The sequence below is a fragment of the Anser brachyrhynchus genome, assembly GCF_964034855.1.
Source record: "Anser brachyrhynchus genome assembly, chromosome: 10".
NCBI classification, from domain to species: Eukaryota; Metazoa; Chordata; class Aves; order Anseriformes; family Anatidae; genus Anser; species Anser brachyrhynchus.
Window position 1 is genome coordinate 11,638,856 of NC_137705.1, and position 27,119 is coordinate 11,665,974.

Sequence of the window (27,119 nt, forward strand, 5' to 3'; positions counted from 1 at the left end):
TTCGCTTAAATCAAGTGCGTGCAACACATCAGCAGGATGGAAGACACACAAATAAAGATAACGTTCCTCAAGTCTGCCCTCTTCCTAAACTGTCCCTTCAGCATGCAGTAGGCAAAGAGAATTACCCTCAGCCTAGCTCTCTCAATAAACTTTTCAAACACCACAGCCTGTACTGGGAGCGGCTGACAGGATTAACTCCTCCCCAGCAGCCCGTGTAGTGCCGTGCTCTGCAGCGGTGGCTGGAGCAGCGATCCCATCCCACCACTGCTCTGCCCACTGCTGAGCCGTGCTGGCACAGCACCAAGACCCTCTCCACACACCCCCAGAGCCATCTGGGGGTGGGAGCAAGAGGTGGGGAAGAGACACCACCAGGGCAGCTGACCTAGACCAACCAAAGGGATATTCCATACCATATCACGTCATATTCAGCAATAAAAGCTGGGGAAGGGGGGCAGGGGGGGTCTTGTTATGAAGACATCTGTCCTCCCAAACAGCCGCTGGGCGTATTGAGGCCCAAGGTGTGGCCAAACATTGCTTGCTGATGGGAAGTAGAGAATTGTTCTCTCCTTGCTTCTGTGCAGCCTTTTGCTTGTGTTTTTTTTTCCCCCCTCTTTCTTTTCCCTTTAATTAAATTATCCTTATCTTAACCTGTGAGCTTTTTTTCCCAATCATTATTTTCTTCCCCCCCCCCTTCGAGCGGGGGGAGTGAAGGAGCAGTTGTGGTGGAGCTTTGCTGCCCATCGGGGTGAAACCACCACACAGTCTGCATGAACAGGCAGTTTGACTTCACCGCGGCAAGCACAATCAGCATCATCTTACCCTGGCTATACTGACACACGCACTTCATGTGCTTGCACTTCCTGAGACAACCACCTCGTACAGGCTCGCACCACGCTGACCTACCGTTCATCCTTTTTCCCCTATAGCTAAGGCTGTCCTCAGCACAGTCACTGCTCCTGCCTTTCCCTGCAAGCTTGGCCTTGGAATCACTGCATGACAGGCTGCAAGCGCAGCTTGCCAACTGCACTGTAAGCCCAAGAGTAAAGTGAGGAGTTAGGAGGTGATGAGCGCCTCAGCCTCAGTCAGGTTCTAAACTCATCGCACAAGTGACGTTCAGTGAACCCCTTCAAGCTGAGAGGTTTCAGTCTGTCCTGCGTGGGAGCACACTGGAGGTTTGTTACTCACCAACTGGGCTGCTCTCTGCCTTTCTTCATTCGTGCTGCTCCTTTCCCGCTGAAGGGCAGTGTTCAGTGCCTCACCGGCCGCTTCCCTCTCTCTTTTGGCCAGCCGGAGCAGCTCCTCTTGGACCAGGGCCTGTTCCTGCTCATACCTGTAAGAGATCAGAGAAGGCGATCAGCAGACTTCTGGCAGCAGGGTCACAGCTTAGCACGGACTATCCCTGACCAGAGCCAATGCGCAAACGCGTTATCGATTTGGTACAAAGCCTGCTCACAGCCCCTCCATTATCAGCAGGAATTCAAGTCCAACAAACTGTAAACACGACCTGCAGACTTCACTGTCACACAGCACAGACAACAACAGTAGACTGAGCACCTTAGAAGCTTATATTTCAGTTATATTTAGCTCTATTAAGTGCTTAATTATCACCTGAAAACAGTGATAATAGAAGGTAGTTAGCTAGATAAATAGATACTGCTTTGGAAAAAAATCAAGAAACGTACTACAATAAAAGGAGTTAGTCTGACAGGGCTTCTTCTATTCTACAAGGGAAAAAAAAAATCACAGAACAAATACAGTGACAGTGCTGAGAGAGCATCCTTGTCATATCCATCGCCTGGACACCTGCATCTCAGAGACTGGAAATTCAGTCTAATTCAAGCCTGGGGAATTCTACAAGCAAGCACCTTCAGTGTCTGTGTAATTCAGTGGCTTTCTGCTACAAAACTGCTAGCCTGCTCTTCAGGAAAAGACCAATTTTTACAGCATCTTTAAGAAAAGAAAACAGAGCAGACCAGCAGTTTTGTAGCAGAAAGCCACTGAGTTACACAGACACTGAAGTTCCCACGGCCCTGCATACCTAGAACTAGGAGTAGACTCCTCTGGTTTTGATAGAGGACATTCTTGTACGTTTTTTTCCTAGCTCTTATAAATATCTTTAAAGATAAATAAAAATAATAAATTTAAATACACTTGAATGAAAAATTCATAGCACTCTAATACTGGCTGACTGGCAGTAAGTCTTGTCTATCAAAAGGAGCCAGATACATAAAATTGATCTGATAATGTTAGGTGTAAACTGAATTAAACCCATGACCACATCTGAGATTTAAAAATCCCTTAGTATCAAACACTTAGTTTCCCTCATTTGTCTCAGGAACGGCAACTACTCAAATTTAGGCTTAACTGGTCCTGCAATGCACATAATACACATTTTCTACAGTTACCAACTCTTTACATTGGTCCTCCCTACCTGTTTCTCCAAACAGCACTCCATCTGCTCACAGCTCCCCCAGTTGCTCCTTTTGGCTAAGGTACAGGCTTATCTAAACAAAGTGTTCAGTAGCCTTTAGCTGAACAAGGCTTCAAAGAGGATTCTCAGGCACTAAAATTTACAGTCACCGCACTCAGAGTGAAATAAATCATATATACAGTCGAAAAGGAGCTAAACTATGTCTTTTTCACAAACTTCACCTCACCTCCTGTACAATTCCTGCTCCGCAACTGAAGCCTTCTGACCAGAGTTACTTGCCATTGGTGGCTGGATTCCTAGAAAGAAGGACAGAAGCCTGTGACAAGTGTCATAGAAAACAGTCCGTCATCACATCATAAATTATTTGATAAGAAGAGAACACTTCATATGTGAGTGTTATCCCATCAAGAGGAAAAAAACAACACACATAAAAAAGTCTGGAAAAAATGTAAATTTGATGGAGTTAAAATTCAGGAAAGAAAGACCCTGACAACACCGTCTTTCACAAGGCACACTGAACAAGGCACGCTATAGAAGTATCTAGGTAAAAATGTTAACCTACCCTCCCCACACCCTGTTTTATACTGAAACATAAGCATAGTTTTAGTCCTACTTTCTATTTGCTTCTTCTAGCTCAACTACGTCTTACCATCAAGCTCCTGCTTTCCTTATAATTAGAAAGATCCCACAAGTAATAAATCTCTAACAGCAAACACCTGGCTCATTACCTTCATGTTACGTTGGACACCTTAAATACACACGAATAATGTTTATCAACAAAGCATATTTGAAAACTAACAGAAATCAAACCAATTTGTGACTTGTAAAGAAAGACAAGCTCAGAAATCACGTTCTCACCATCCACTTGGACTGTCACGTAAGCTGTGCTTAGTCAGTCCATCCTGCCCGCACAGCATGAGCTTATTTCCAAAGAACAACAAGCAGTATTTCCCCACCCATCCACAACATACTCCCCGGGCATGGAAAGGAGACAATAAATCAAGTTTCTACAAATAAAAGATAAAAATATTCTGCCCCGCTTACTGCATGTTTATTTGAAATCATTCTTAGAAACGTTCACAAAGTGATCCAAGTTCATTAACACATCTAAGAAGGGTGGCATTCCAAAGCCAGAGAAGGAAAGGACCTAGCAAAACATGCTGTCTTACTTAAGGTCACACAACAACAGAAGTAGAAGGACAGCATTTCAACTGCTCCGATAGCCAGGTGATACAGCCACCTTTCAGAAACCCGTAAAATGTCATGGGACTGCAACGTCCAAGACGTTCAATGACGCTGATACCTACATATGTAAAAGTGTTAAAGGCTAATCAAAGAGCTCCTCTCGTAACAGGGCAGCCTTGGAAAGATACACACATGCTATGTAACATCCAGCAGCAGTGCTATTGAGAGGTGTGTCAAAAGAGTGGACCTGACAGGGACTGACAGTACCTGTAGGGGATTTGGGCTTCCCTTCTGCAGCTGGTGAAAACGGAGCTGTGCCGCTGGATGATCTCTGGTTGTCCCTTTTACTTTGTGGGGTTTCTTTCATTCGGTTTACTACATCTTCAGAGAGCTGAAACATGCATACATGAGAAAGGAATCAATTTAGCACTTAGCACACATATATTTCAGTACAAAAGTACCCAACTTGTTAGTTTTCATGTTACTGCAAGAATAGAATTGAACACAGAATCGAATATAGAACAGAGGGTGCCTTCAAAGCCCATCTACTCCAACTGCCTGACCACGTCAGGGCTAACCAAAAAGGTAAAGCATATTAATGCGGGCATTATCCAAATACCTCCTGACACTGACAAGCCTGGGGCATCAGCCACCTCTCTAGGAAGCCTGTTCCAGTGCCCGACCACCCTCCTGGTGAAGAAGTTGTTCTGTCTATCCAGTCTGCACCTTCCCTGACGCAGCTTTGTGCCGTTCCCCTGCGAACTGCCATCGGTTCCCAGGGAGCAGAGACCGGCACCTCTCCCTCTCTGCTTCCCCTCCTCAGGAAGCTGCAGAGCGCAGAGGCCGCCTCAGAGCCTTGTTTTCTCCAGACTATGCAACCCAAGTGGCCTTCCAGCCCTGTTACCAGCACCTTGATGCTGATAAGAAGCATTGATAACAACGTTGGACAGGACTGGCCCTAGAACTGAGCCCTGGGGAGCACCGCTAGTGTTGAGCTCTGCTGTTGAGCCAGTTCATCACCCAGTGTACGTGAGCTTGTTTCTCTCACAGGTGAACAATTCATCCAGAAGGATGCTGTGAGGGAGAGTATCAAAGGCCTTGCTGAAGTCCAGAAGGACTAGGTGCCATTAAGAAGCTGACCTTATCATAGAAGGAGACCAAGTATTGCCAGTTACGTCATGGCTGTTCTGCCCTCCCGCTTTACACTTTCACTATTTACAAACACGCGTGTATGCGCACAGTGCCTTCGCAATAGGATTTGGTGAGAAATAACCCCAGATATGTAACGCCTACCACGAGAGAAATGACAGGGCAGCAAGGCAATGACAAGCAGCATTGCCAAGGCATCCCCACAGCAGGGGATGATACGGGGAGGACTCTCGGTATCAATTCCAATACAGCTGAAAGCTAAGGACAGCATCTACTTGTTTTAGGAATTTAACCTTATTCTCTATGGAAAACCAGCCTTATTAGATAATACACAGTACTAGACAGTAGGTATCTCAAAAATAATTCAGTTCCACGTGAATTTAATGGAAATTAGTGGTGGTCGGAAGCCAGAATCCTATGTCAGCATCCCGTGGAAGCGCACACCGACAGCAGTCGGCCTTTGGCAACCCTGGGCAGTGAGTCCGCAGGCATGTATCGGCACGGTGCTCTGCACCAGTCCCTCTTACCCTGAGAGATGCCCAAAGGAACAGAGAAATAAAGGGGCTATGGCAACTTTCGTTCTGCTTTTCTTGAAACGCACAGGCCTGCACAAAGCCAGACTTAGTTACGGGCAGGCCGAGCAGAATTACTTCTGTATACACAACTGCACAAGGCAAGGAACCTCTTTGGCGCTAAGAGCTGGGAAGGGCTATTTCATTTCACAAAGCAAACTAACAGAAAAACCAACAGGAGAGAAACTCTCCCTCCTGGAAGCCAGGCAGAGAGGCCTGCAAGGCTGTGCACAGCCACCTGGACCTCACGAGGAGCTGCAGACGGCCAGGCACCGGGCAACGCAGGTGGCCCCCTTCGTGGCGAGCTGATGGAGGTCACTGTGCCGCCACCGCCACCACCAGCAGGTTCCCCTGGCCCTGGGGGTGCTGAGCAGAGGGGCACCGGGCAGACCCCAAGGGGCTGCCCCTCTCCTCTGCTCCTCTGGTGCTCCTCAGCATCGAGGAGCCGGGCAGGAGCCCCCTCACCCGCGCTGAGCGCTCTGAAAGGAGCCCGGCACGGCCTCGGGTGACTTCTGCAGGGCGAGCAGTGAAAACCTCAGAGCCGACCCCGACGGGACTCCCCGCGAGGGCTCGCTCCGAAGGAATTGTAGGGAGAAAAGCGCGGGGACGAGGCGATAGCAATAAAAAAACCAACGGGATTCAACGCGGAGGCGCCCCCCCGGCGCCGCGCCCGGCCCCTCCGCGCCCCCTCACCCTGACGCCCTGCAGCACCCGGACGCGGTCGCGCTCGTCCCGGCCGAAGGAGACGCTCCTGCCGCCCGGCCGGCTCCCGCTGCCCCCCATGCCGCCGGGGCGGCCGCCGGGACACCGCTCCCCCCGGCTCCGACCCGAACGGCAACACTCCCTTTCCGCCGCCTGCCAACACGCCCGCCTGCCATTGGTGGATGGCTTCTGGACGGCCAATAGCGCGGCGCGGTGCTGGCGGCGCGGCGCGGTGCAGGCTGGGGGTTGTAGTCTGCCGGCGGTGCAGGCGCGTCGGGAGTGTTTTCCCCTCATCCTTCGCGGTGCGATGTGCACCATTAAACCGTTTTTTCCACGCATTTCTGCTCGTCATAGTCAGGGGGTGGTACTGGGGCGTTAGTCCAAACAACAGCGGATTGTACGCTGACAGGGTGAGCGGGTTGTGGTGCTGAGGAGAGCGGTTTCGCCCACCCCACCAACCTGCCTTCGCGGTAACCAGCCCTCAAGGCTGGTAACAACACAGAGCGCCTCTAGAGAAAAAAAAAATCAAAGTTTTCGTGAGGGCACCAGCACATCCCTCTGTGAGCACCTTCTGCAGCACGCTCCTGCAGCAGAACGGTTCAGATGTGGATTTGGCCCCAGGCCTTTGTCAGGCCTCCTCCTTCCCTCCCACACCCGTTGCTCTGTCCGTCCTTCATCCTTCGGAGCGGGACCAAACCGCCCCCTCAGGCTTCCACTTCGATACGCTAAACGTGTGGGGGCTCTTTACTGGGTCAAAGTTACAGAAAGACAAAAATCCGACACACCTTACCACACAGAGAATGAAGTATGAAGGCATGATGCTCGTCTCCGAGCCCCAAGGTTCTCTTCCAGGTTGTGGGAAATTGGATGAAGCAGAAGAGTGGCCCCACATCCCTCCCCTGCCCCTTCACCACACATTTCCCTGAGGCAGAGCAGCCCAAACACAGGGGGCATTCCCCTCTGCCACCCCAGGAATGCCTTGCCTGGCCTTACGCACTGCCCCAGATCACGCAGGCCTTTGCAGACACAGTCCCTGGCTCCAAATACAGCTGACCCACGTGCTAAAGCAAGGGAGAGAAAAAAAAAAAAAAAAAGAAAAAAAATAACACAAGCAGCTGGACCTAGAGACAGCAGTTTTGGAGGATCTTTTCCAAATAAACTTTCTGGATTCCTAGAAATACAGGCTACATGATGACCCATACAATTTTGTGCATCTGTGACTAGACAGATAATAGTTAATAAAGTCTTGGTATCATAGTTGTGCATCAGAACATTTTTAACTGTTTAATACTTGCCCTTCACTGCACAGCCACAGCTGTCTCATCAACAGGGCTCTGTCCAGCCCTAAGGGAATATCTAGGACGCTGCGTCGCAAGATATCACTATCTATGTTCTATAGCATGTTCCCAGGAGTGGGGAATACTTTGTTATTTGTGTAATACCTTGTACTTTGGGGACTTCTCCTATTGCTTGAGGTCCCAAGAGTGCAGAATAGCAAAACAGCATTAGCTGTTTGCACAGCAGTACAGAAACATTGCACACACCAAGCTAAAGAGCAAAGCTCTCAGTAAAGCCAACAGCTAGCACCAAGGAAGAAGTGTAAGCGAGTCAAGTGCACAGTGATTCTTCCCAAAACCCACTCGCAAGCCTCTATTTCTAACCTGCCACCTGCTTATTTTATTTGATGGCACTCAGTTCTCATACTGAAAGAGCCCACGAACAGTCATCTCAAAGCCCAGAATAGAAACTGGGCACCAGTCACTGCCTACTCCCACACGAGCCTTTTCCCAAGCAACAGGGGAAGGCTGACCGACAGCAGAGACCCCTGACACTAGGCATGGCTGGGAACAAGACCCAGTTATTGAGAAATTCACTCTATTGTAGACCTGGAAACCACTCTCTGCACTGCCCTAGTAATAGGCGTGCAAAAAGGAAAAATCTGTCTCTGACAAAAAGACATCATGGAACTCCAATATTATCTGCCAAACTCGTTCAGGGTTTATTTTTATTTAATCTGAAATATTTTTTTCTCCATAACATGGATCATTTGAAAAAGAACATATGACCATTTATGCCAAACAATTTTCTCTTTATTTTACAAAAAATATATATACATTTATTCTATATTTAGTCTCTTTGCACCCCACACACAACACATTTCTGCTCAAGGACCATTGTGGACATGGCCCAAAGCACTATATACACATACAACAGGAGGAAGGTCAGTCCATGACCCAGCACAGAAGCTCCTCAGCAGCAGAACACGGGACACTCCAGAAATCCTGGAGCCCTGCCGGCAACGGACAGGATGGACACGCTGACCACCTGCACCGGTGATCCTTCAGCACTGAATCCAGCTGATAAGGAGGCAAATTCAGGACCTGCTCTTCACAGCACCAAGGAGGGATGATAAGTCCCTGCACTCAGGGCGTTAGTCAGTGAACACTCCTTGGGATGGAAAAGTATTTGCTCCTTTATTTCTCAACTGCTTAGACTTTCAGATCTTTCAGACCTGTCCAAGGCCCACCAGCTCCAGGGAAGCTCTGCAGGTTTCCCCACACTTCCAAACAGCAGCTCAGGATCGGTGTTGTAAGCAGCATTAGGAGCAGTAGGGCAATTCAGGCAACACATCATCCATCCCTTTTAGATTAGGCAAGCAAGCGTGGCTCAGGCCGATTCACAGCAAGCAATGGGAGGGAGCACAGAACACTTCTCTAACGTGGCAAGGACTGACTTGGCCAGTTGCTTGTCCACCCCTTTCACAGTCATTACAAGGAAGGGAAATGTGAGAGGCTGTTGATCCACATGGGAAAATTTAGTTCTCACACATGGAAGCCTTTTTTTTCCTTCTTTTTTTTTTTCTTTTTTTCTTTTTTTTCTTTTTTTTTTCTTTTTTTTTCTTTCTTTTTTTTTTTCTTTTTTTTTCTTTTTTTTTTCTTTTTTTTTCTTTTTTTTTTGAAGTTGTCAATGCTACTTAGAGGCCTGCAGGACAAAGTCCACAGGCAGCAGAACAGAGAGGCTGCATTGCTCATTAACAAAAAAATAGATAAGCAGAGGGCCTGCATAGTTTTGGCATCTGATACGAACTTTGTGTTCTTATCCAAACTGTTTCTCCCTCTATGGTGGGAACACCGAGTAGCCAATGCTTCCCCCTGCCTACTCATGACCCAAACCAATGCCTCCACACTGCACCCTGCATGATGATTTCACAGAAACTCTTACATCAATATTCCTTCTCAGAAATAGCAGTGAGTTGTGGCAAGAGATGTACACGGTACTCAAGTGTTTCCGATTCCCTCTTTCTACCATTTTCAGTGGAAAGTTACTATAGCAGATCTCCACCTACCTGTAGGACTCAGGTAGGAAAGCACCCCCAAAGCTAGAAGAATAAACCTCTTCGTCCCTGGAGAGCACAATCTGTCTCAGAAACCAGTCTACTGCAGCTTTCAGCTAACGGTCCCTGGATTAGAACACAATGTTTTGGAACTGCATGCCAGACAGCTCTGACAACAGTCCCCATTCCAGTGTGGAAGAGATTAGTAAGTCCCAGACAGTCTTTAAATGAACCACACTCCACGTGCACATAACTATTTCCGCTATAACAAACCATAAAACCTATTCAGACCAGAAGAAATCTGGGGATCTAAACTGTAACATAACAGAAGCTGTAGCAGAGCACCCACCTCCCAACCTAGAACACCAGCCAGCTTGATTCCAGAATGCCTGTGGTGTTTGAGAGCTCCCAGTCACTACATGCTGACAGCTCAGATTCATCACAGACTTCTGCTCTGCCTCCGGCATCTGAATGTCTCTGAAGCCTTCATCTGCAGAGTCAGCTTCCCTCACAGCCCTCTCCATGACCCTGCAAGAGCCATAAAGCCGGGTGCAGATGTAGAACACCCCTACCTCACAGGTTTTATTCTTGAAACTTAGCCCTGGCTCAGTGTTGTTACCTAGCTGTCCCTGTGAACTCAGACGCACAGCGGTGCAGTCTCCATACTGTTTCACAGCTACCTCAGCTCAGCTGTGCTGTCTGTCCTTCTGTCTCCCCATTGCTCTGTCAGTTCACATCCATGCTGCTAAGCTACCAGCCTGTGCCCTCCAAAATAGTCCCAGGGCACACTGGACAGTTCATTCCTCTTCATACCTCTCTTCTCCTCCCCACACGCTCACAAAGTCCTTTTAAACCCTAGCAACTTAGAGCTTTCATTAGCATTAGCTGAAAACAGAGATGAACCCAGCTGACTGGCTTCCCTCTTTAGACACTGCTATTGCTGCCTGTGCTGCTACATTATGACAAGACCCAGACAATTGTGCTGCTTGAGAAATCCCAGGAAGACCATCTTTGGTTTAAACCACCAAACTCTTTCAATATGTGTAGAATACAGCAGTCAGATCAATAGCATCATCCCTAAATGCCATTCCCTTAATTGGCAGACAAGTGCTGCCAGTCACTGAAAGGCAGGAGGTGCCAGTCAGGCCTGGCTTCTGGATCAGATTCACATCTGGAACATGGAGGATCATGAAGGTTTGGTGTTCCTAGGTTTACGAAGAGAGCTGTTCTGGATTGTTTTCAGGTAGTGACAGTGTTCTTTCCAACGGGATTTGGGCTGCCAACTTAGTTCCACGATAGGTTTCAGAAATCCTAAGGAACAGAGGAAAGCCACGGCAGATAGCCAAGGACAGACTTCCAATGGACATCCTAACAGCTGTGTATCAGGGTGTTTAGAAGGAAAGGAACGAGGCATCATGTGAAGGGGGTAGCCCTGCCTTAGGCGTTGATGGCTTTCCAGCGGTCACTGTCTATGCTGTTGATGCTGCCCACATGATATGGCATAGAGGCTACGTCATCCAGGTACGCTGCGGTGTCGATCTGAGTGCTGGAGTAGAACCCAGAGTCCATTCCCTCCTTCTTGGCAACAGCGTACGGATGGGGTAGGTGCACATCCACATCTTCAGGTTCATCCACCTGACATTTGTAGGAGAAAAGGATCTTCGGCTCAGACCTGGAGTTATTAAAGATTTAAAACACACGTTAAAGCAATGCGGTGTCTCATCACAGCCACCTGTCCTTAACTGAAACTCGGCAGCACCAAAACCCACGTAGTCAGGTCCTGAAGAACCCTTCACATGAGCGTTCAGTCCTGAAATACACCTAGTGGAGTGATTGCCATGAAATTATGCTAAATGTAGCTTAGGACCAGGCTAGTTGGGAGAAATAAAAATGGCAGAGCCCTGACTTCAGTGCGGGAAGCAACTCCAAGTTCTGAAGCACTGAGGGCAATCCTTAGCATCCAAACATCACCGGACTTCACAGCAGGCCTGGCTACTGGTAACAAGAGGATTCCACCTCACGTTCCATTCATGTGCATCAGGAAAGTGAAAATACAAGTACTTCACATGTGTCTCCATCTCACAGAGATTACATGCCTCTGTTACACGTCTGACTCCAGAAACTGTTTCTTTCTGATTTCAGAAGATAGCAGAAACATTTCGGTATTTTAGGAGTACTTTTTGTTCTTGGTTGTTCAAAAGCCTGATGTTTCTTGCTCGTGGATACTAAAAGTTACAGCCTACGCTACTGCACTTTTCCAATCAAGATGAATCTCCTGAGTGGCCACACGGCGGCACCCTCAACCCAGTAATAAACACTCCCAAGTGCTTTTAACTAGTGACTACCCCGTTGTATAGGAATCCCCAGTCAAGGGGTCACTTAACCCCCAGATCCTTACCAAAAAGGTGTTAAAAATCCACTCAGGAGCCCGATTCATCTGTCAGGACTCAACCTCTCACTAACCACTTAGTTACCAACTTCAGCCGCAGAACTTTGCACTAACAGGATGCAGACGCTGAAGTGACCCTCCTTAAGCGTTCCAGGAGAATACAAATATTGGCTCAACTTCGCATACAAAAGAAGTGACCAGCCCTGGGTCATGCAAGAAAAACAGCAAGGCCAGAGATAAAAAATTGGTTCCTTAACTGGCATTCTAGTCACTGCCTTTTTCTACAGACTGAAAAAACTCAGGTGCCAAACAATCGACAATATATACTCCCTAAATCCCTGTTCCTGGCTACTCACCCAAAGAAGCCTTTCAGGAATGCCACATAGATGAGAGGTGCGAAGAAGCTGAAGTAAAGGAACGTGGTAGCATCAACACAGCTGCAAAAGGGAACATGAAGACATTTAGGACTCAAACACAACAACTGGACAACCCCAGCCACATCCACCCAAAGCATACGATCCCACTTCCCTCCAGCGTCCAAGCAGCGCTCAAGAAGAGTCTTCTGCTAACCAATTTCAGACTGATGCAGAATAACAGACTTTGCCACCAACATGTCACCTCTCCTAGACACTCAAGAGGAAGCCATGCCATGTTGCAGGTTCCAAGCCCCAGTGCTGCTAATTATGACAAATGGAAGGTGACTGATCTCTGCAGAATGAGACTCCAGATATGACCATGAGCATCTCCGTGCTATTCCTAGCAAACAGGCTATTTACTCCCTTGTTATCTATGAAACAAGCCAGTGGCCAGGCATCAGTGGAGTCAAACTACTGGCCTCTCCCACCACCTCAAGGCCACTGTGAAGGACGCACTCCAGAGACCTCCCTACTTCAAGCTTCCTGATGATTTAGAATTCTTTTGGCATGAAACAGAACCAACAACTTTACTCCCCCTTAGGAACACCATGGAGGTTTGTTTTCTCGAGACAGGCAGTGTTAACGGACACAAATGCAACATGAGAGACTGGGCTGTGGACCTCCCTCCCAGCATACATACCACAGTCCTTCGATGATATCCACGCAGAGAAGGGCACTGCCCAGGCCCTGCACCAGGTTCAGCAGTGCCAGGATTCCAGCATAAACATAAAAACTCCTCCTGGCTGTGGGGAAGACATGAACACGAGGATGAAGCTCAACCTCATAAGCACCAGAAAGCGCCATGCAAATAACAGGTCCTGTCTGACAGAGCTGGCAAACCCAACGTAAGCATCTCAGCATCTTGGTTGTTTTATGAGCTCTTAGGAGTTAAGATGACATTTTCCTGTGCCATGCTGCCAGGACTGATGGAGGTATAATGGGCTAACCCAGACCCTCCTGCATGTGTATACGCAAATACACACACTGAAGATGGGTTTTGAAAGCATGTGGCCATGGCAACATGTGCAAAGATGTTACAAGCAAACATCTGGAACCACTGTCACTCATCTATTTGGACATAAGAAAAAAATAAATTCCCCAGCTGAACCAGAAGTTGCATCCTTTTGATCTGCAGACTAGCAAAACTGCTCAGGACACCTGGACAAGAACAGTGGGGTATGTTGGACTAGGCAGATCTGGCTCAGGATTGCCTGCTTGTGCCACATATCCACTCCCTCCAGGTACCCACACATGGATACCAACACTACACAGAGAAAGCACAGTGCAGTGTAAGTATCTTAGTAGCAGCGTCTCTCCCTGTTCAAGAACTGCAGATATTCCACAAGCAAATAAACAGCACACACCAACAGAAAAACATCTTAAAGTAAACGCCCAGATAAAACGTATTAAGCAGCTTCCAATCAGCCTCTTTCTCACAGGCTGACTAGCATGGACACTTCAACATCGTATGTGCACTTCAAAAGGAAATCATTATTAAGAAGCCAATTCTTATTGCTCTTGGGAGATTATATATTCAGATCTCTATCAAGAACCAAGCTACTACATCTTGCTTCCTTAATGTAACTGATTTGCTGTTGAAGTTGCAATGTAATTCCTCTCACTGTGCCCTCCAAAAGGCACAACATCCTACCTTCCAGTGATAACTTGAGTCCTTTGCCATGTTTCTGTACCCTTAAATTGCAGGACGTACCTTCAGCACAATCACATACAGGAACCTCTTATTCCCACCTATGTTTTATCATGATGCTGTCCCCACCTGTATGACGGAACACACTACAAGCACTTACAAGGCAGAGAAATCCGGTCCTTAAGAGGAGTTTTTGGAAGAGTCACCACGAAGGAATAGACCTGTTGAGACAAAGAAATAACTGTTCCACGGCTGCTCGGGAAGCCTTGCAGAGGCAGTGAGTGGCGTCACACACTTCCTAGATGTCTCAGGGCAGGGGCACAGGCTCCCTGACATTAAACCCAGGGCACACGTGAAGGCTCCACACCTCACCCCATCAGCACACAAAGTCTGGTCACTGAGAAACAAGGGAGCAAAGAACATCTGAGATCAGCTCAGATTCAGCTGTCACAGCTTACACAAGCTTTTTTGCTTCAGCTTCCTTGTCTCATGAAAAGCATCATGCTGCACTGTGAGGCAGGAGGTGGCCTAGGGCCTTGTTATGTTCAAATCATCCTCCCTACCCCATTCAGAAATCACAAAGAGGCTGTCAGAGTGCACAACACGTGCCTCGTACTTACCAGAAAGAAGAAACAGGAGCTGGCAAGCCAGAAGTGCCTCCCTCCATGACCATAGATGTTGAAATCTTCTGCTGAGAGGTGGGCATCAGGGTACAGGATTTCCAAGGTCCCCTAGGAGAGAAGTGACACCATCACTACACTAGGACAGTCAGCATCCTCACTACAGTAGGTGTGTGTATAAATGAGACCGTTGAAAGTTCAGTTAACAGTTGTCTGTGCCACACCTAAGACCTAACTGTTACCTTGCTTAGGCCAAGTTATGTTCATCCAGAATAGGAAAAAATAGAAAACAAGAAGTGATAGGGAAAAAAAACGTGGCAAGAATCAGCATCTAAAGGGATACAGCATCAGTGACATTCCAGAGAAGAGACTGAAGAAAGGGAGGAGAGTGGTTTCAAGCAGTCATCTATTTGAAACAGTTCCGCTCCAATTTCCATCTCTAAAGTACACCTTTCCTGCTGCAACATCCAGAATATAAATGCCTGCACTTGTGCAGGAGTTAGGAAAGAAGACTGTCTTCTTCACTTGAATCCCTGAGAAATGATATAAATAGAAGCTACCATACTGACAGTAGAGAGAGAAAAGAATTTGTAAGCGTTATCAGCCTCTGATACGGTTCTCAAACACTTGATACTTAATCAGGCTCCTCCAGGATATCATGTGGCAATGATCAGTTCACTGCCTCCACACACCAGGGCCTGATCACTGAACAATCATCTATGTGTTGTTCTGGTGCCGCCCCAAATAGAGGCACAGAGCTGAGCACTTACATACCAATGAGAAAAATAAACCCAGACACACACTGCATTGTCCAGGGAGAGGGAGACACAGCTAATAACCGAGCTAGCAAGCCAGCTGCTCGTTTGAAATGAAGCAAGAGCTCTCATCTCTCAAAGAGACAGGAGACAAGAGGCACAGTGCACAGCCCATACTGACAAAGGCACTTTGGGTGTCTCCGTCTAGTTTTGATTGTACTTGAGGCTAGACCCAAAATCTGTGGCTCAGATGTGAAAAACACTCACTCCTGTTCCAAGATTCAATGAACAAGGCAACCCATCCAAACTTCCATCTCATTTCTTGACCTCGACTGAGGTATTCCTGCCATGGAGACGACAGGGTGATATGGTCTAGCATGTGCTCTGGGGAACTTCATAGTCCACCACGAGCATCCAGTCTTCCCTCAAAACTCTGTCCAGAGAGCAAAGCTGCCACCTCCCAAACATTCCAGGAATCCCACACCTAACAAACTCCATGGCAAGTCACTCCTTTTGCAAAGGCTAACTCTTCCGCTCCGATGTACTCACCTGGGTGACAGAATATGCCAGAGACAGCACTGTAGTGATCGCCAGAACGCGTTTCACACTCGACTTGCTCTCCAGATGACCTGGAATTAAGGAATACAGAAGTGACTCAGGTTGCAATCCCATCCCTGCTAAAAATCAGTTCTCTCCAAAACCAATTAAAGAAAACATTTGTATTTCCACAGGCCTTCAAGGGAAGTTTAAAGCTTACTTAACCCCTGTCAACTGCTCCCATTTGGAGAGCTAAGCCTTTCAGAGGCAAAGTAACACTTGTAAAATAACAGGTTTTTAATTGCTTCCTCCTGCCCACACTAATACAGTGAGGAACCAAGTCCTGTCACTTGGATTACAAGCAAAAATCAGGAATGATTCTATCATCATCTACATGGACAGGTTTTAATTTCTTTCCAGGAAAAATGTTGATGGGAGACTGGATTAGAGGAAGGGAGAAGGTCTTACATAATTTAGAAAAATTTGCACTGAAATACGTTGGAGCAGTCAATCTCCATGAGCTCCTTCTAACCTAAATTATTCTACAACCCCACCAAAGAGGAAAGAGACAGTGCTCAGATGTCTTAATGGCAGATGTGACGGAGATGCCTACCCTCTCCCCCGAATTTGACCCACAGCAAGAGGTGCTCCAAAAAGTATTTTTACTTGTACAACTGCAAGTAGAGTGACAGATTACAAGTACAGCTAAATGGACTGAATGAAGCCAGGTTGGACTCAAACTAACCAAGGTGGGAAGCAGATAGAAGGACCCCCAGAAGTAACCATCTTCTTTAAATAAAAAGCGATTTAAGTAAAGGCCAGACAGTTAATCTCTGCATAAAGGTCTTCACCTAAGCTGTACACTCCTTCACCACAAGCATGCAGGACAAATAAAGCACAGATAGATCTTGCAATTGTACAAGCCATAGAACTGTGAATGTAATCAGGCTTTCAGCCATTTCTAACAAACTAATTTTTCCTCTGTCTTTATTCTGGAACTCCTTAATTTTGTAGGATTAGCATTTCTACAAGCTTACAGATACAGCATCTGTGGAAAGAAAGGGAATAGGAAACATTCAAAGCACTCAAACTCCCGGCACATACCAAAGGCAAGGCCTAGAATCACCACACTCAGCTCAATCGCCAGAAGGAAGAACCTTGTGATCTCCCACAGGATCTGAGGGATAACAGAAACCAGACAAACATGATTAGAAGGAGCCAGGAACCAGTTAGGAGTTAATACAGCAAAACTCCATTCTCTGCTCCAGGGCATAGCTGCCTCTGAATGGAACAGGTCATTTCTACAAACCTTCCTCATGCTTTGGAGGGATGCGAGTTTTATGCTTGTCCCAAGGTCTGATCTTGTCTGAACAGAACAATTGTGTGAGAGAAAGCAAACAGCTTGCCTCCGGAGAGACAGAGTGGTCACGGTTTGCCACGCTCATGGATCTGTCACTTGTCATGAAAGTGCCCTTTCTGCTGTACTCTCAAGAAGCAACAACCCAAGATGATCTTAAAAGTGTAATTTCAAACAGGGACAGTTCTTAAAGCAGAAAATTCTGCAGTACAGTTATAACTGAATAAATTCAGTATTATGCCCTCCTCCAAGAAGGAGGTCTGGGTTTTGGTCCCCAAATCCAGAGTATATTCAACTCTAAAACTGAATAGCTTCCAGCTTGTCATTTTTAACTCCCAGGCTTCGTTTGGTGAAACAAGATCGGACAAAAAGCAGGTGAAGTGACTTTCCAGAAATTCATACAATAAACCAGGGCCACATTTAGGACAAGAACCCTGATTCTGGCTTATTTATCCCTTTTCTCTGAGCACTGGTGCTCTCTTGAATATACATAATATTTTAAGAGGCATGCAATAAGACTTCTCAGAAAATATACTTACAGTTTCTGAGATGTTCTCTCTCGTGTATATGCACATATACATGAGCAAAATATATGTGCATATGAGAGAAAACAGAAACATAAGGCATATTAGAACATGAGCCCACAGGAAAGACTAACTGAATGCCTGTCCTCCTGCATGACTTCTCAGCAAGGTGAAAGCACCTTCTCACCTCTTCTCCATTATTCGAGTCCTGGACATCCATCTGTTCAACAGAGGTGAGTGGAAGTGCTACAAACATACAGCTACTCACAACAAGCAATGCCTTAAAATGCTTTTACAGGGAAAGCAAGAGAATCACACTGATCCCAGAGAACAAAGGTAGAAGACCTGTACTCCGGGCAGCCCTTCTTCCTCCAACAGCTCAAGCAGCAGATTTTTTTTGTTGTTTTAGGTAATATTCTGTTGCAAGGCAAACGATTACAAAGGAACAACATGTACAAAGCTATTTCCTGTTTGCTAAGGGTTCACCCTCTGCTCAGAGAAACTGCAAGGACATTCAGATATCAGGACAAAAAGGGAATTCTGTTTTATTTACTTTCAACACAAAAGACTTCAGTATTTTTCCAAGAGCCCCTCAAATATAGCGAGAGCAACAGAGGCCAGTTATTGCTTATCCACTAAAGGTATCCGAATGTTTGTTTAGCTCTTGCAAAGCACAGCTTTCCATCTGCAGGAAAGTTTAACTGCCACTGTTTGTGTCTAATTTAGGAAGTCCATTGTTTTACAGCCCTGGATGTTGTGATCAATTAGATACAGCTATCAGAATAGGATTCCATAGCCCACATAAGCTGTGAGTAGTGCAAACAAAAACACATTCTTCTTGCATGCAAATAAAAGGGAAGCAGTAGCAGAATGCTGTGGCCAGAACCGCATGAAGCAGAGCCTCTAGAATGCGTAGTGTACCTACCTTATCAGCAACTGTGGCAGCATCAGAGGCACTCACAGTCATGGAGACAACAGCACGGGCAATACCAACCAAAGCCACCACAAACACCTACGTGAAAAGGTATCAAAAATAAGCAAGTAAGCTCACGTCCAAAGGCACGCATGCAGTAGTGACCAGACACCCTTTTGGAATACTGTTTCCAGGTCAGCTTCGAAGCCTGATAACGTGTACTGAGAACTCCACGTAATAGATTCAATTTAATTTCCTGAAGAAAATTCCTCAGGCTTGTCAGGTGTGGGAGTACTGGCTTAGGATTTATGAAGGGGCATATTTCCTCAGCTGTCAGATTAAACAGTTTTGAGGAATTCTCATCCACTCCTTTACAACCGTGCTTTAATAATCTAACTCTTCCCACCCTTCAGTCTGCTGGGGCTGGGCAGGAGAAAAGTCAGACAAAATACAGCCCTCCAAATTACAAGATAAAGCACTTGGTATGACTGAATAAACCAATGGCATCAGATAACAGAAGCCACTTCATACCAACTACCACACTTCAGATCCGTGATAAAGCTGAAATCCACAGTTCTTTCCCTCAACGCTGACAATGCTCAGGAATGCAGAAGGGAAGTCAACGCAGCCAACAGCTTTAAAGCATCTTACCCCAGCACACAGAGCAAAGTCAAGATACCCAAGTCAGCTCACGCACCATTTAAGCATGGCAGCACAGAGCACAGCAAGGCTAATTTGCCATCCCCTGTGCTGTCACAACTATACTCTGCAATTAAGACCTCAGTTGGATATATCTACCCTCTGCTGTGCAGACTTACCCTCTGAGAGGACAGATTTTTCCGGATAAAGTTCTCCACGTTAAGAGCTAATTTAGACAAATGATGAAGGTATGAGACAGCTAAATCTACTACAAAATGGAAGTCCAAGCTGATTCCAAGACGGATGGAGAATGGAAACAACCAATAAGTCACCTACTGCAGATTGCTTCCTCAGAGGAAGAGGGGATGCAACAGCACAAAAGAATAGCGTGACATTCCCTTCTGGGGTCAAAAATTGAGGACAAAACACTGACAAAAAAAGAAGGGTCCCCAAATATAACGTGTTCTGGAGCAGCAACAACTCAGAGAGGAAAACACACCCTTTTTGCTTCCTCTCTAAGAAGGTAGAGACTCTTCCAAAGCTATTAACTTAGCTTTAATCACTGACTCCACAAGAAAGCATTCCTTCAAAATGTGTCAAACAGCCATTTGAAAGGAAATCCTCACAGAACACACTTAACATCCTCATCTCCCAAAAACTCAGTCCAGAAGATCAAACTGAGTGAAAAGCACTTTCCTCTAAGGCTGTTTCATCACATGCCACTTCTCACTCTGTTCTGAAGATGCTGACAGCATACAGTCAGTTCACTTTTTTCTTTCCTTTGGTTTCTCAGTTTTACTTTTCAAAGCCTTTGGAATGAACTTCTTGCTGACCCCTCTGCGTTACTGGAAACGGAACGGAAGACTTAAATCCAGGCTGGAAATAGCTAGTAATATTTTCTTAAAGTTGGAGGATTTGTGCATGGTCCTGGTTACCCAAAACTTTGCACGAGCCCGGTGCCCACACCTCACACCTGTGAGAGCTGTAAGATTTCTCACCAAAGATTCAGCTGAGGCTAGCAGCTTACATTCTCTTTTGATGCACTACGGGTTTTGCCATGCCAGTACCTGTATGCTGCCTGAAGGATGCCTCCCAGCCTAACCCAGTTCAAACACCCATTTACTTACACAGCCTGTACTCGTCCCACTGAGAAAGAGCAGGCACATCATGCTGCTTGGAGGCAAGCTGGGATCTCAAAGTACACCTAGGATCAAGCTTCTGAATGACATTTCACACAAATCCGAGCAGGTTCCTAGCTGCATTTACAATGCCCTGTGAGCAGAATCAGTTAGTAGGACCGATGTTCAGAGATTACAACAGAGACTATCTGAACGTGATCAGAAGTTGCCTGTGCTTTTCTGAACTGGGAAGAAGAGAACAGAAAAGATCTTGCACGTTTGAGAACTGTGACTGCATTGCCTATGTTTCCATCTTAAGTAATAACAGGAATATCATCTAGCAGCCACTTTGATACGATGGGAAAAACTGACTGGGTAAGGTTGCCGCATTCCCAGACTAACCAGAACCCTGTCACGTCACTGTTTTCTACACTAGATGACCAAGCTTTCTAACAAGGGCAACAAAAATTGCTCTCCAGTGTTTCACTTTCACTACCTCAGTGAGAAGCAAGTTTCGTGTCACATGACTTACTGTAAAGAGGAAGGAGAATAGAAGGTACTAGACCCCAAGACAACAAAGCAACAAATGAAGGAAGATAAGTCACCACAGAACAAAAATCACCCATATCCAGATACGGACGTTCCCAGAATCTGAAAAATAGAGTTCAACAGTGAAATAGTGTCTACTTCTGGTAATATCCCTCTGACTAAAAATAAATTTTATCCCTGTGTAATTTGGTCTAGGCTCTCTCTCTCCCCACTGGTTCGGTGATATTGTTCATGAGTGGTAATAAAAAACACTCCTTCAATCAGTTCAAAAGCACACAGTGGTACTCACTAGTATGTAGAATGTGGTGAAGATTGGGCTGGAAGTGACCCGGATTTTGGCCCTGGCAGAGGGCAGCTTCCAAAGAAGAAACATAAAGAAAAGCACATTGGGAACCAGGAGCAAAAGATCCCAGTAGCGGACTCTGCAAAAAGTAAATAAAACAATTTTTTTTTCTTGTTCTTCAGCATCTAGAAGGCAAGGTAGCAGCCCCAGTCCCTTCTCTCCCAAACTCTCAGAAGAAAAGCTCTTTCCCCTGGCCCAGGGTTAGGCTGTGATCCCCTTTTCTCCTTCTCACCTGGATTTCCCAATGTCCTCATAGAGCAACAGCAGGCACTTGTGTGGCACAGTGATGTTGGTGTCATTGATCACCTGCATTGTTTTTGGAGACAAAGTTGTCACATTATCTAGTGCTGTCACCAGGGCAGTAGAGTGTGTGACGTTGTCAGACACGGAGAATCTCATCACAGACATCATGGACTGCAGCATCCTGCCTTCTTTCTGGCCCAGGTCAAGCACAGCACAGGACAACAACAGCAGAGAAAAAGGAACATTAAATCAGTTGTGAGTCAGAGCTAAAAAAGCACATCCCCTCCATTAGGCCCCTGGACAACTGCTCCCTGCTTGTTACAGCAAATTATCATCATCAGAAGGACTGCATTACACAACAGAACAAATGCCACCTGCCCTGCACACAGCCATTAGGGTACTCAGTGGAAAACCAGGATCTTGTGTCAGAGCAACAGGCACCTTCAACATAGTGGCATACTAAGCTGGAGTGATTTTGTGATTTGAGCTTTGGCAGATTCATAGAAGAAATCAAGACTCAGCAGCAATGCATGGCATCCTCAGAGAAAAACTCTGCTGTACCATTCCAGTTCCCAAGACCAAGAAGTCAATGAATTAATTTCAACTACAGCAAAGAAAAAATGAAGGCCCGTACCTAAAACTTGTTGCTGTTACCAACCCTACAGTCAGGGCTGACATACTTTTACCAAAAGGGACTGCACTATCTGCAGAAAACAACAAGGGCAAAAGCCAGAATTCAGAACTTTTCTTCTAATCCTCCACAAGACACCAGAATTATTTTGATCTAAAGCACAACAGTAAGGATACGGAAAGACAGTGCCTGTCAGTGACCTGACCAGCATAAGGCTCTCCAGCTTCATTACCCACCAATCTCAATCACAGTGAACCTCTCCAACGTAGAGCAGCACCTGTGCGAACTGGCAGTCGACAAGTCCAGGACCGGGTGCAGTCCTACCTGGTGAGTTTCCCAAGGCCAAACTCTCCGGCAGCAGAGAGCTACACAGTCAGAATCACAGGAGTTGTGGAGCTTGGCTCTTCTTCCTGCCCTACCTTACAATTCTCCAGCCACTTGGAAAAGTGACAAGGCAGAGCTTTCCATCTCCTGCTGAAACTTTCTGAGTTGCCTTTCCTGAGAGGACATTCACACGTTTTCTTCCATCCGTCTGTCCACCAGGCCCTAGACTGCTGTGTTATTCTGCTCCGCTATCCATTAAATCCCACGTGCTTCATGCCCATGCCAGTGGCTTTGCTAAGTGTCATAGCAGCAGAAGTGACAGCAGTTCATCACTCTCTTGGTTCCACAATCATTTTGGAAGCTCGAGTGGATGCTGGCATGCAGTACTGCAGAGCGGGATTAGAGTTTTGACCTGATTTATATTAGCAAACCTGTTCCTGATTCAGTGTCATCTTACAGTGACCCGCTCTTCTTCGTACCCCAGAACAGCAACCCTCGCTGTTAACACACTGCCCAGGAGCTGAATGCAAGCACAGGGTCCTGTCACCTCTCCCAGCACTCCCCAGAGATGTGGTCACCGCTGACAAATCCAGAAGAACCTCGACCAACTGCCCTCTTAGAGATGCGTGGTGCCAGAGATAGCACTCTAGTAGTCTGTGTGCTATAGTTAATCCAGGATTCACCTCAGAAAAATTCTCCCTGTTGGAATTTAGCCCTGGCTGGCACAGCAAAACCAGCAGCCTGAATGACAGGAGTCAGCAGGTAGCTTTCCTGGTAGATGCCGGGTGACTCACCGGTCGGAAAGAATCAGCACAGCCCTGCGTCATCTGTCGGGCAATTCAGGAGGTGCTCGGGAGCACCTTCCCCACAGACCGCTCAGGACTGTGGCCACAAACCTCTCTTCAGAGCTGAGGCTCTTCCCAGGTCTTCTGAGGAGTCACTCCCAGCTGACAGAGCCTCCCTTTGATTCACCCCTGCTGACAGAGACTTTGAAACGGGATTTGCTTCCGCGGCTGCCATGTGCTGCGCTGCACAAGGGACGTCACGTCAAACAAACACACACAGACCTGGAAAAATCAACTTTGTGCTGAGGTGGCAACGTGCGTGCCAACAAACCCTAGTTCTAGCAGAGGTTCCAGCAAACAACCTTCACATGGCAGAGCTCTCCAGAAGTGTCCTCTCTCCCCTCCAGTTTCGCACTCTTCTGAATTGACACCGTTGAGAATGATTTTCTCTAAATAATTCTGCTCCGTTCTCCTCTGAAACACTTCCCTGACCCCTGCGTCTCAGTAGCAGCAAGGTACAAATGCATTCACATTTGTCAACACAGAAGAAATTCTACCTAACTTTAAAAAGGCTTGGAAAGGGTAGAGAAAAACCTCACAGAGCACGGGTAGAACAACATCACCAGCTGTGAACCATCACACCCTCTAATAACGTTTCTGGCACAAAGATCTGATCTGCTCGTCCCATTGAAAAGAGCCCAAGTGTAAAGCTACAGAAGAATTACATGGGAACTAACACGTTCTTATAAAAACGAACAAACAGGCTCCAATTCTTTTCCCCTACAATCCGCCACTATCGCGCAACAGCAGCGAGCTGCTGATAAGGAGAGGGGTTGGCCACGTCTAGCAGCCAGCTCCAGTCACAAGTTTCAAAGGGCAAAGCAGGACTGAGCTTACCGCTGTGCCAGGCTGCTCACCGCGACCTGGTGCTGGGATCCTGCTCCTCCTCCCAAGGCGGGATACGCACAGAGGCACAGCAGCAGGACGCCCAGCGCACTGCGAGGGGCAGCCAAAGCCCTCAGCCACACAGCACCATCCTCACGCTTAGGTCTGCCCTGACCTGGTGGAAGTCACCGGCAAAAACCCCACAGCAATGGGGCCGGGAACTGATGGCAGGGATCGGGCTAGGCTTTGTGATCCCAGCAGCACCGCTCCCTACAGCGGGCTCTCCAAACCCTCAAAATAAACGCAGTCAGCTGAGCATATCCGAGCCATCGCTCACCGCACCCCAGGGCAATCCTGCCCGGCCCACGCACGGGGGCTGAAGTCAGCCCCGGCCACACGAAAGGAGCCCGGTGCCACAGCCACGGCCTCCCTCCTGACAGGCTGCCCTATCTGTCAGGCAGAAGCCAAAACAAAACGGTCCTCTGCGCACAGCCCGACTTGGCTGAGCCCTGTTGCTCTGCCCAGGCACTGGCATCTCCAACGCTATTTGGAGAGGAAACACGGCGATACCCTGTGGGGTCACTGAGGCAGAGCCCGGGCGCCTTTGGGGCTGATAACTGCCTCTCCCTGACCGGGTTTAGCTTTCTGGCTCCTGACCCCAGCGGTGTGGGAGCTCCGCACAATTTGGGGCTCAAGTCCCCGGCAGCTGCCTTCGCCCAGAGCCCGGCCCCACAGAGCCGAACCGCGCACCCACCTGAGCCTTGGCTCTGACAGAAGCGACCGCTCGCCTTCCTCCTGAAAACGGCGCCGGGAAACCGGGCGAGCACAGAGCCCGGCGGGCGGCCCTGCTCCCTGGCACCGGGGTTGTGCAGCAGGGAGCTGCCCGCCGGCTCCTGCTTAAATTTAACTGTCGCCTCGCTGATTTCAAGGTTTAAAAAAAGGAAAAAACAAGCGAAAAAAGCCCTTCTCTTACTCTTCTTTTTAAAGACAGCTTTTCAAACCTTCCTGTTAGCCCAAACAGCTACAGCTGACGTTTTAGCCCCTGCAGGACCCCACAGGAGGCAGCCCCAGCGGCCCGCTCCCCCGTCCCCCCATCTCCCCCCCCCCGCCCCTGCTCCAGCCCCCGCGGGCCGAAAGCTCCCCCCCAGAAGGGGGCAGCCGCCGGAGCAGCACCGCCACCCCCAGCGCGCCCCGCTCGGCAGCCAGGCTGCAGGCTCCGGGTCCCCTCCCGTCACCCGCAGCCCCCCGGGCAGGCCCCGCCGCCGCCCCCCCCCCCCCCGGCTCCTACCCGGCCTCCCCTCAGCCGCGGGGCCCGGCCCGGCCCGGCCCAGCCCCACCAGGCCCCGGCCCCGCCGGGGAGCGTCGCTGTAGGGAGGCGGGAGCGGGGCGCGGCTACCAGGCCGGAGCCTTTTCGGCTGGGCTCCGGGGAGGGTTATTGAGAGACGGTCCCTCAGCGGGGGAGGGCAAAGGCCAATGGGGAGGCAGGTGGGGATGGAGAGGCAGAAAGAAATAGCGCGGACAGCCAATGGGGAGCGGGGGGAGGCGGGACTCGGAGGGCGGGCACGCTGCGGTTTAAAGGAACCCAGTCCCGGCGGCCAGGTCTACCCAGCCTATCTCCCCCCACACACACCCCATGCCCCAGGGCCATGCTGCAGGCGCTCACCAACCCCCCCAGGGGACAGCAGCGCCCCGCAGCCTGCCCTCGCACCTCCACCAGGCGTCCCCCTTCGCGCAGGGCCCTCACGCTGCCCTCAGCACCTGGCGGCGCCCAACAGCCCCAACACTGCTCTGGTGGGGCAGCGAAATGGCTGCCTTGAGCCCCCGGAGGGGCAGCCGTGCCCTCGGCGCTCGCAGCAGGCTCTGGGCTGCACCGCCTGGTTCGGATTTTTCGGGGCAGCCCGGGCAAGGCAGCGTCACACCCAGCTCCCGAGAGCACAGATGTGGCCATGGGCGCTCGTGTGAGCCGGCACCTGCATTAGTGTGCGCCTCCAGGACTGGGAGAGCAAGGATTTTAGGCCACCTCAATAGAGGAATTGTTTATTAAAAGCAGGGGAGTTAATAATTTTCCTCCGTGACCCGGATGCTGTAATCAACACCCTGTAGGAGAGAATGATTAACAAGCTGGAGAGTTTGGCTTTTAAGGAACGTTTGAAGCTGAACTAGCTCAGCATAGTTTGGACAAGAGCAGCAAAAGGGGAATAGGAAAATTCGTTAGCAGGACTGGGAGGTGCAAACACCAGTTGGTGAGAAAAGATGTTCGGTATGGCAAACAGGGACATAGCTGGGAGAAATGAGGCAAGATTTAACAAGGAAGTTAAAGGAAATAGCTGGCTAAATATCAGCAGGTCCCTCTTGGCAGTAAGAGCCGTCTGACTGAGATCCCAGTTTCAAGGAGGATGCCTGTTACCTGAGTCACTCCAAAGACGAGGTCACACTGACGTGGTTTTCCTATCTGTGGTTCACCTGGGGCTCTAGGGATTGCTTCTGTAGGAATGCAAGGCCTCGGCTGCGTTGCACTTTGCTGTACACAGGCAATACCTTTTTAGAAGATCCCTGTATTAGAAAAGTTTGCGTGACCTGCTCTAGGGAACAGCAAGCACGGAGTTATTTTGGGACCACCCCACACTTGCATCTTTCTCAGATAAGTCTGCTTGGCACTATTCTCAGGTTTAAATTTCCAGCTTCACTGCAGCAAACCTCATGGAGGGGACAGGATGCGCCCTGGACTCTGGTGGTTGCCTCAGCCCCATTCCTCTGATTTTCTACCAGGCTGAACCAGGTTTTTATGCTGGTGTCATGCCACTGGAATGACACCTGGAGCAGCCGGTCCTCAGCTTGTTCCATCTCACATTGTCGTTCGGGTTAATGATATGTTGCAGTATCTTGGCATGTTCTGTTTATGGATCCAAACTCTAAGGCTCAGCAGGCCCCAAGGTCTCTGAGTTACAGAAGGGACACCTCTATTCTAAGAGAGGTGGAGTGCTTCTGACTAAAAAGTGCCTTGGCAACAGAGCCAGGAGTAGAAGATGCGTCTTCTCACTTCTAGCCTCAGGCTCTAACTAACTGAACG

General features: G+C 48.2%; 2 protein-coding genes across 10 annotated transcripts in view; both read right to left on the reverse strand.

Annotated features, from left to right (window-relative positions):
• The window catches only part of CHCHD6 (coiled-coil-helix-coiled-coil-helix domain containing 6), a 110,650-nt gene extending 104,442 nt beyond the window's left edge, over positions 1-6,208 (reverse strand). Inside the window, exons 1-4 of one of the 4 annotated variants that reach the window (XM_080605977.1) lie at positions 6,031-6,202; positions 3,884-4,007; positions 2,658-2,727; positions 1,186-1,330 (exon numbers count right to left, since the gene is read on the reverse strand). In XM_080605977.1, the coding sequence (XP_080462103.1) occupies positions 1,186-1,330; positions 2,658-2,727; positions 3,884-4,007; positions 6,031-6,120 (429 nt within the window). In that variant the 5' untranslated portion in view covers positions 6,121-6,202. Of the gene's footprint in view, positions 1-1,185; positions 1,331-2,657; positions 2,728-3,883; positions 4,008-6,030 lie in introns of all 4 variants that reach the window. The other 3 variants (XM_080605978.1, XM_080605979.1, XM_080605980.1) reach the window with 3 other exon arrangements.
• Positions 6,209-8,113: 1,905 nt separating this feature from the next.
• Positions 8,114-25,509, reverse strand: TPRA1 (transmembrane protein adipocyte associated 1). 6 transcript variants are annotated; one of them, XM_080605973.1, is made up of 12 exons: positions 25,338-25,405; positions 24,804-24,967; positions 21,414-21,616; positions 21,128-21,260; positions 18,545-18,631; positions 16,843-16,915; positions 15,751-15,830; positions 14,447-14,557; positions 13,987-14,047; positions 12,819-12,921; positions 12,119-12,199; positions 8,114-11,045 (listed from the first exon to the last, which is right to left on the reverse strand). In XM_080605973.1, exons 3-12 carry the CDS (start codon positions 21,602-21,604, stop codon positions 10,811-10,813), a joined length of 1,155 nt encoding a protein of 384 aa, XP_080462099.1. In that variant the 5' UTR covers positions 21,605-21,616; positions 24,804-24,967; positions 25,338-25,405; the 3' UTR covers positions 8,114-10,810. The 6 variants fall into 6 exon arrangements, with proteins under 6 accessions (XP_080462099.1, XP_080462098.1, XP_080462102.1 ...); XM_080605972.1 differs by lacking the exon at positions 24,804-24,967 and having other exon boundaries at positions 25,338-25,509; XM_080605976.1 differs by lacking the exon at positions 24,804-24,967 and having other exon boundaries at positions 21,414-21,612; positions 25,338-25,470.
• Positions 25,510-27,119: the final 1,610 nt, after the last annotated feature.